This window comes from Capra hircus, chromosome 29, assembly GCF_001704415.2.
Source record: "Capra hircus breed San Clemente chromosome 29, ASM170441v1, whole genome shotgun sequence".
Taxonomy (NCBI): Eukaryota; Metazoa; Chordata; class Mammalia; order Artiodactyla; family Bovidae; genus Capra; species Capra hircus.
The window spans coordinates 28,426,143-28,436,214 of NC_030836.1; the positions used below are offsets into that span (position 1 = coordinate 28,426,143).

At 48.0% G+C, this 10,072-nt stretch overlaps 1 protein-coding gene across 2 annotated transcripts; it reads left to right on the forward strand.

Annotated features, from left to right (window-relative positions):
- SOLD1 (secreted protein of Ly-6 domain 1) lies at positions 800-8,570 on the forward strand. Of its 2 annotated transcripts, NM_001286976.1 has the most exon segments (3): positions 800-870; positions 6,199-6,312; positions 7,610-8,544. In NM_001286976.1, coding segments are annotated over 3 exon segments (303 nt in total). In that variant the 5' UTR covers positions 800-806; the 3' UTR covers positions 7,735-8,544.

Sequence of the window (10,072 nt, forward strand, 5' to 3'; positions counted from 1 at the left end):
CAAATGGAGCATATATGCATGGCCCCTGCACTCAACACCACTAAAGGGGCGGGCAAACCACCTATATAACTCCTCTTGCCTGACCCCTGGACACACCCCTGCCATCACCCCATATAAAGAACCAGCTTGCCTCCCCTGAGCAAGTGAACCGGTTGCTTGTTCCCACTTCCCCTGCTGCAGCAGGGCCCCAATCAAGCTTTGCCTGAATTTTCTGTCTGGCCTCTGATCAATTTCTATTGATTAAGAAGGCCAAGAACCCTGGTTGGTAACACTATCATCAAAAGCTATTTGTGCCTGGCCTGCACTTTACGAAGTCTAAGCATGTGTTTATTTCCCTAGGCTTATTTTAATAAGAGAGAATTCTCAATAGCAGTTTTTTATCCACACCATATTTCAGTAGTTCCATTCAATATGGTAAAACTCTTAAATGGTAAAACATCACTAATTTAACCAAATTCCCAAGTCCCTAAGTGATGTAAGTCAGACTCTAGTCTTCAATTTTGGGCAATTGAAGACTAGACAATTGGGCAATGGGGACACCTGAGAGTCAGCTCTTCTTACATACCTTGGCTTCCTAAGTAGGGCCAGTAGAAGTGAGCAAGGTCAGTAATTGCTAGAAAGAATGTAGGCCCCTAGTTCCTTCAGGCAGTCTGTTCTCTTTGTCTGGGAAAGTGCAAGCCTTTGTCTGGGCTGCCATTGGCTGCTCCTCCCAGCCTGGAATTATAAAGTCGGGATCTTAGAGGCTCTTGAGGCTGTGGTTCAGTCCTGCCTTCTGTAAGTCCTTGTGGCTGGAGCCAGATCCAGAGATGGCTAAGTGCCTTCTGCTACTGCTGCTGGTGGTCCTGTCCTCACTGCTCGGACTCCCGCAAGGTGAGCTCCCCTGTTCCCCCCAACCCCAGAATGTAGGAGGGCAGAGGGGAACCTGGGTGAGTGGCAGCTTATGGTTCTAGGCATTGCCTGTCTCTTCCCCTCTTTGTCTGCCTGCCTAGACATTAGAATGTCCCAGAGATAAGATTACCATTTACCCTATAATCTGGGGCATTCTGCTTTTGTAGGAATACATTTCAATATCTTTTTTGCTTGAAGGTCTGTTTTTCATAATTTCAACTGGGTAAACATTTTTGAAAGCTGAACTACTTGGGTACTTCATTTGTTGAACACTTGAAGACATTAAACTGCTGGGGTTATACGATAGAAACAGGATGGATCCTCACCCAAGCTTGGATTATATGTCAAGCCTGATGATGCCACATACGTACCAGGAGGGTGTGAAAAGCCTTAATTGGTTATGTCATGAGGCTTTCTTGGGAGAGCAGGGCTTACTGCTAGGTGTCTTAAGATGGCTTGGGGGAGAAGAGAAAGGAGACTCTTGAATTTAGATGATGGTAAGGAAGAGAGGCATGGCGGTGGTTCCTGCCTTCAGGCAGGGGCTTGTGTGGTGTGAAACTCCCACCAATGTTGAAAGAAGGAGCCCCTGGGGCCCACATGTGGGCACAAGGGGCAAGACCTCAAGGTTGCCAGCTGTGAAACATCAAAAACCGGAGTCAGACACTCTATTACATGAACAAATGCAATGAATACTTGCGGGACCTTTTACAAAATGTCTTTTAGTTGTAGAACACAAATTAAATCCCAATGTAGTTCTCCAGAAGCTTAACCATTTTCTGATCTGCTTAATGACAGGGAGCAGGGAGAATTTTTGCTGAAGACTATTTTTTATTCCACATCACCTTTACCACAAAACTTTCACAGCTCAGTTATTCTACCTGTGGGTGCGTATGTGTATATACAAATAGAATATATATGTTCATATATAGAGTTCATAATATATGCTATATTTTACTATTCATGCATTAATAGATATGTGTGCATTTTAATATTTATATATGATATATTTATAACATATACATATTTTAAATATACTTACATATACATTTATTTATATTCATACACTATCTTGTTTGGATACAGGACACAATTCACAATTATGTGTGCATCAGAACCAAGTGCAAGGGCATTTTTCTCTCTCTGCGTTCTCAGTTTAGTAACTTTTGCTGCAATATCATATTCTACTGGCATTTGCATTTATTCTTCCACTGTAAAAATAAATGAGTTTATGTACTTTGCAGATTTTCCAATTAAATTTATTATAGCATTACAAAAAGTGTTTCACCTTCTACAGAATATACTTTCATAGTTTTTTTTTTATTCCATGATTGAGTAAAACTGGAATGATCATTAGCATTAACAGGCACCACTTTTTCCCAATGTTCTTTAGCAAATGGAATCAGCCTGCTAATAGTCACTGTTTTGTTTGTTCTGTAAAAGAACAAGAAGACTTGGAGTACAAACTATGAAAAATTAATTTATAAGAGCATACACTTGATTTAAATGAAAATCCATCATCTGAAGCTGATAGGAATAAAAAATCATATGTCTGGAAGCTGATTCCAGGAAATACCAGGAGGGGTGTGGGGAAGTAAGACAATGTGCAGGCATGCCTGGTTGTTTCAGTTGTGTCCAACTCGCTGTGACCCTATGGACTGTAGCCCGCCAGGCTCCTCTGTCCATGGGATTCTCCAGGCAAGAATACTGGAGTGGGTTGCCATGCCCTCCTCCCAGGGATCTTCCCAACCCAGGGATCGAACCCACATCTCTTATGTCTCTTGCATTGGCAGGCGGGTTTTTTACTACTAGTGCCAGCTGGAAACACGCAAAGAAATGAATAAGCTGGACATCATGGTGAACAAATGGAGCCCATCCTGCTAGAAATTGTGGAGGGCAGTGTAGGGGATCCAACTCATGGGAGGGAGGTTGGCGTATTCATCCACCAATACCCCATCTGTTCTTGGGAGAAGGGTACTCCCAGGGGCATTTGCTCTCCACTGTTTGAGCTGCCCGAGGTGCATGATGAGTGTGTCAGAGTCACAAGTGCCGCAGGGGCTGCCTCAGCGTGTGCAGGTGGAGGCTGAGGGCTGTGGGTTGAGCAAGAGGAATTGCACCTGCTTCAGCCAGTGACACGTGAGGCCTTTGTTGCAGCGGCTCATATGAAATCATCCAAGGGCATAGTTCTCATAAAATGACTATAACTTTCAAGAGTCGCTGAAATTCTCAAGCAGATTTGTATCTCCAGTAGTGTTTCATGTGCTCAAGGACATCACAGATCCAGGGGTGACGGTGAATGTTGACAAGACAGACTGCTCAGGTTATAGTCATCATCAAGATTAGAGGAAGTGGAATTGAGAGCTCAGTTCTTTTTATTGAGTGTGAATTTTTCAAAGTTCATTATTTTTGAAATTTTGGAATGTTTTTTGCAAAATAAAAATGTGTAAGTAAAAACATAAATGTATAGTTTTAAATGACTCATAAAGATGAAAGCGTGAGAAGCGCCTTGCAGTGACCTTCTATTTGCTCTGTTGCATGTCTCCTAGTTCCCATTTCCCACATACACACCTCGCTTATGTGTGCAAGCTTAGTCACTTCAGTCGGGTCTGACTCATTGTGACCCTATGGACTGTGGCCTGCCAGGCTCCTCTGTCCTTGCGGATTCTCCAGGCAAGAATAGTGGAGTGGGTTGCCATGCTGTCCTCCAGGGGATCTTCCCCACGCAGGGATCGAACCCGGGTCTCCTGCATCTCCTGTATTAGCAGGTGGGTTCTTTACCACTAGCACCACCTGGCAAGTCCTATTTCAGTATACCTGACCTATGAATTCTCACATTTTTGCCTGGACGCAGTTGACTTGTGGCTTCCTTCCCAACTTCCAGTTTCCACCAGCCCTGTCCTGGGCCTCTGTTACTCTCTCCTTTAAAGCCTATTGTATGCAGAGCTGCCAGAGTGTACATGCAAAAAGCTAGTCAATGTCACCGCCTATTGAAAAAGCCTCTGATGGCCTTTTCCAAATTTGAATACGATCTCAGTTCTTACGATGGCCTAAATGACGGTCCAAAGAAGATGCAAGCCAAGCTGCAGACGTCATTTTCACTCTTCCAGTAGGCATATTAAAAAACTCAGAAATGTGTAAAATTAACTTTAATATACACTTTATTTATTTATTTTACTTTACAATACTGTATTGGTTTTGCCATACATTGACTATATACTTTATTTAACCCAATATATCTAAACCATTGGGCTTCCCTGGTGGCTCAGTGGTAAAGAATTCTGCAATTCAGGAGCCGCAGGAGATGCAGGTTCAATCCCTGGGTTGGGAAGATCCCCAGAAGGAGGGAATGGCCACCCACTCCAGTATTCTTGCCTGGAGAATCCCATGGACAGAGGAGACTGGTGGGCTACAGTCCATGAGGTCACAAAGAGTCGGACACGACTATCATTTCAGCATGTAATCAACATCAAAGTCACTGATGAGCAATTTAAATGATTTGTATGTGTGTGTGTGCGCTAAGTGTTAGAAATTGACTTACAGCCCATCTATTTGGACTACTGGCATTTCACAGGCTCAACAGCCACACATAGTCCATGAATACCACCACAGCAGCGCAGGTCTAAGCAGATCAGTGCTGTGGTCTGACCCCTATCAACCTCTTCAGTCTTGTTTACACTACTCCCGCCCTTTTCCACTTTGCCTGTGCTGATGCTTCTGTTTCTCAAACTGGCCAATCTAATTGCAGCTCAGAAACTTTCTGTGCACTTGCGCGAGCATCTTCCTGGAACCAGTTTGCCAGCTACTGCCAGCTGTTTTAGTGGTTAGCATAAAAAAGATTCAGGTTTGAGCTCAAGGCACCGCTGAGAAAGCTCTCTGCCTCCCCACAGCCTCCTCTCGCTCACCCCTGCATGCTCTTCCTTCCCATTGTCCTCAGGAGTCACCAGGACCGAAATAACCTTTCTTGTTTCTTCATTGTCAGTCATTTCCCCAATTTATTTGTTCAGTATTTGATAGGCGGAAGGCAATGGCACCCCACTCCAGCACTCTTGCCTGGAGAATCCCATGGACAGAGGAGCCTGGTGGGCTGCAGTCCGTGGGGTCGCTAAGAGTCGGACACAACTCAGTGACTTCACTTTCACTTTTCACTTCCATGCATTGGAGAAGGACATGGCAACCCACTCCAGTGTTCTTGCCTGGAGAATCCCAGGGACGAGGGAGCCTGGTGGGCTGCCGTCTATGGGGTCGCACAGAGTCGGACACGACTGAAGCGACTTAGCAGGCGGAATGGATGTTTCGGTGCTCCCTTCAGCACCCTATTTCCAACACCTAGAATAGCGCCTCTCACTGGCAGGAGCTCACTGTTTGGTAAATAACTCGGGGACCAGAGGAGGGAGTGAAGAGCTGTGACCCCAGGCGCATGCGTTTGTGCGGCAGATCCCTCCCTCTCTCCGTGTCCTGGTCTCCCTCCCTACCCCTCCTCGGCTCTCTCCCTCCCCCTGTCAATCACCCTCTGTCCCTCCTCCACCTCTCCTTTCCCTCCCCTCTCCTCTCCCTTCTCCTTCCTCCTCTCTCCCTCCCCCTCCTCACTCCCCTCCTCTCCCTCTCCCCCTCCTCTCCCTCTCCCCCTCCTCTCCCTCTCCCCCTCCTTTCCCTCCTCCCCTCTCCTCTCCCTCCCTCCCCCTCCTCTCCTCCCTCCCCCTCTTCTTTCTCTCCCTTCCTCTGCTTTCCGATTCCCCATATCTTGCCTCACTCTTTCCTGATCTTTTTCTTCCCAACCCCCTCCCCCCACCTGTCCTGTCTCTCCCTTCCCTGCCCCTTTTTAGGCTGAGTCCTGGGTTTCTCTGAGTTGTCTCTTCAGATGAACAGGAAGGGTGGAGGATGGGGGGCTCTGCAAGAAGGAGGGGAGTGGGCGGTGCTGACTCTTCACTGCAGCCCTCATCTGCGCCCCGCTCCGGCAGATGGCATTCACACGGAACGTCTTCAGTGGCGCCCCCTGGGGTTGGGGTGATAATCAGCTGGCAAGTGGGATGCGCGGAGCCGCAGTGAAGGACTTGCCCTTCCTCCAGCGGCGCCGCGGGTCCCTGGGAAGACGGGGGGAGCTCTCTGTGCTCGGGTGCAGGTCTTGTGCCTGGGGGCAGGCATGCCGCCGCCCAGGTGGAAGCCAAGCAGGGAGAAATCACCTGCCTCCAGAACATTCATCAGGAGGAGGGAAACCGTCAGCGTCCAGGCGCCCCTGGGTCACAGGTGCGCTCCCTCCTGAGCTGCCGGGAGGCTGGCCCCGAAGAACCTTATTATGTTGGTTTGACTTTCCAGCTCTAGAGTGTTTCCAGTGTGACAGAGTCAACACCAGCGGGGTCTGCGTGTCTGGGGGAGGCACCTGCCAGACTCAAGACGGCCAGCAGTGCTTTCTGAGGAAGATCTACGAAGGTAGGTGGTGCCTGCAAGGTCTCGGGGTGAACTTTGCTGGAGGCTAGGGACTGACAGTGGGTGTTCCAGGAAAGGGGCGCAGGGGGTAGTATGAACCCTCCATGGGACCCTGTGAGTACCTGGACCCCAAGCACAAGTCGGGGTGGCTGTGGGCCTCGGGGAAGTGGTCCCGCAGGAACCCTGGGAGCAGGAGCCACATAGAAAGGGGTTGAGCCTGGTAGGCTGCAGTCCATGGGGTCGCCAAGAGTCGGGCACGACTGAGCCACTCACTTTTGTTTTTCACTTTCATGCATTGGAGAAGGAAATGGCAACCCACTCCAGTGTTCTTGCCTGGAGAATCCCAGGGACGGCGGAGCCCGGTGGGCTGCGCTCTGTGGGGTCGCACAGAGTCGGACACGACTGAAGCGACGCAGCAGCAGCAGCAGCAGTGAAACATTATCCCCTCGTTCTGGTACTGGGCTGCCACTGGCCCTTAACTGGAATGGGGACCTTTAAGGGAGGAGGAGGAGAGGGGAGAGAAGAGCGTAGGAGGGAGAGAGGGAGGGAGGCGAGAGGGAGGGAGGCGAGAGGGAGGGAGGAGAGAGGGAGGGAGGAGAGAGGGAGGGGCGACTGAGGGAGGGAGGAGGAAGGAAGAGAGGGAGAAAGCAGGGAGTTCAGCTCCTGAAGGTAACTGGAACTAGGCTGAGTGGGACCTGACTGGGATGGGGTTTGGGGGAACTAGGGACATATACTGGGGGACAAACTGGCAAGGCGGAGAGGACAGTTTCTATTCATCCTTTCTGCCTTCTCTTGTGGGGGGATGGATTGCACTCTAATATACAGAGCTTGGGTAGCTCAGCTGGCAAAGAATCCGCCTGCCATGCAGGAGACTCTTCCCTGGGTCGGAAAGATCCCCTGGAGGAGGGCATGGCTCCAGTATTCTTGCCTGGAGAATCCCATAGACAGAGGCACCTGGCGGGCTACAGTCCCTGGCATCGCAGAGTCGGACACGACTGAAGCGGCTGAGCATGCATGCTTGCATACAGAGCTTGCAAAGCCATCCCAGGAGAGCCCACCAGGGGGCCCTACCTCCAGTCTCTCAGTCCCAGATGGCTGACATTCTCTCTACTGAGTATGAGTCCTCCTCCATGAAATGTGCTATTGCCTCCTCATTCTTGATTAGTTGGTTGATGCATTAATCCTGCGCTTCATTCAGGAATATTTACTGAGCAGTACCCTCAGGATATGCTGAGCCCCACACCCATGGGGCTGTGTCCTAGGTTCTGGGGTCTTACTTGTCTTCTCTGCTCCTCTCCAGATGGCATGCTTTCCTACGGACGCCAGGGTTGTAGCCAACTGTGTACTCCCATGAAGCTCTTTAATCCCAATGTTATTGTGGAATATAAATGCTGTCATGACTCGCCTCTCTGCAACAAGTTCTAAAGTCAGGGCCCCAGCTGTTGCCCTGATGTGATGGATGAAGCTAATTTCGGAATCCCTAAATTGCAACCACGGCAGCCTCCAAGACTCCCTGATCTGAATGTGGATCCCCCATGAGAAGCAGCCTCAGACTTGCTCTGTCTTCAGACTCCTCATCCTTCACTGCTAGAAGCCCCAAGGATGTATTCTTTGAAACCAAATTGGGATGAAGATTAGTGGGCATAGCTAGGTCCAAGGGTACTTTCTCCCTTTTCAGGTCCTAATTGGCAGTCACATTGATTGGCTGCTTAAAATGGCAGGGTCTGGGAAAGGCTGAATTTGTGATTCTGCATGTTCTGGAGGCAGGAACTGAAGGAGGAGGGGGAGTCTTCCAAGGCTTAAAAAAATAGAAGTGTGAAGAGCTCCATAAATGATGGATTAGTTCAGTGGGCTAGGTGTTGTAACACAAATCTCTTAAGTATCAGTGGCTTAAAAAAAAAAATGGAGTAGATTATGTCAGAGGGATCCAGAACTTACACACATCCACTGCTAAACCCAACATCATAAACTTTGAACCCAGATATCCTGAGACCACCTAGAACTTTTCTTCTTTTCTCCTTAGAGAGCACAGCTTAACAACCAATTTGCTCCCAGCAAGTGACTGAATGCCTGCCAGCACCAATCATAGTTCTGTAACAATAACCTTTGTTTCTTCTCTAGAATGTCTCTGTTGCCTTTATAATCCCCCACTATTGTCTGTTGCCCCGCCCCCTCCAGAGCACATCTGAATTGCCATTCAAATGGTTGCCTCCCAAAATGCAATTCTTAGGATTCTCAATAAACTCTTTTTCTTATTTGCAGCCTTTTGCACTTTTTGAGTTATTACCTGATAATGGTCTCTGGATGGCCATAGCTTGCTTTTGTATTCACAGAATACATGCCACAGGCTGGGCAGGAGAATGGGTGTATTAATAGATACATCTCCTCGAGGGTGCAAACCATATGGACATCCTAAGACTTTCCTCTGGTCTGAGTTGACTGGGTCAGTGGTGAACACTTGCCACTGAGTTGAGTCAATAAAATTCTCTTTCCTGGCATTTTGTTATTGGATTTTAGAGACTAATTCTTTGAGTGTGATTAGAACTGTAATATGAAACTCAGCTGCTTTGGGGTATCCATCTTCAGTCACATGATGGAGAACCAGAGAAAGTCCATCTGCAAAGAACGGAAGACTGGAGATAATTCTGAGCGGTAGAATTATCTTTAGAAAAAGAAGCAGAATGCAGGAACTTCCCTGGTGGTCCAATGGCCTCCAAAGCAGGGAGACTGGGTTCTATCCCTGGTCAAGGAATTAGATCCCAGATGCTACAACTAAGACCCAGAGCAGCCAAATAAATAAATAATTTAAAAATAAATAAGCAATTTTTTTAAAGCAGCAGAGTGCATATGTGATCTAATTCTGGCACACTGAGTACCCGTTTTTCATCCACCCATGCTTGACGTCTAAATATTTCACCCAAAGGTGCATTTCATTAGCAAAGGTGTTGAATGTCACGGCAGTGTATCCCACCTTTGGGGCTGTGTCTGCTGTCAGCATTGATACCTTTCTGTGAGGTAGCCAGTAACCATCATAAGTAGCACATATCAAAGGCAGTACCCTTGTATCCACTGTATCTTTTTATTCTCACAGCTTGTGAGGGAGGTGCTATTATTCCCATTTAATAGATGAGGGAACTAAAGGCTCAAGAAGTGTGGTAAGTTCCCAAAACGATGGTAGTAGATTTCCACCCAGACAATCTGTCTCCAAAGTTCACAGTACTGCTCTCCAATCCAAAAGTTGTTAATTGGAGCAAGAACAGATCCGTGTTCTCTGTAAGGACCAGAGAGTAAATATTTTAGGTTTTATGAGTCATAAGTTCTCTTCAGTTCAGTTCAGTCACTCAGTCATGTCCGACTCTTTGCGACCCCATGAATTGCAGCTCGCCAGGCTTCCCTGATCTCCCGGAGTTCACTCAGACTCACATTCATCGAGTCAGTGATGCCATCCAGCCATCTCATCCTCTGTCGTCCCCCTCTTCTCCTGCCCCCAATCCCTCCCAGCATCACCGTCTTTTCCAATGAGTCAACTCTTCGCATGTGGTAGCCAAAGTACTGGAATTTCAGCTTTAGCATCATTCCTTCCAAAGAAATCCCAGGGCTGATCTCCTTCAGAATGGACTGGTTGGATCTCCTTGCAGTCCAAGGGACTCTCAAGAGTCTTCTCCAACACCACAGTTCAAAAGCATCAATTCTTCAGCGCTCAGCCTTCTTCACAGTCCAACTCTCACATCCATACATGACCACTGGAAAAACCATAGCCTTG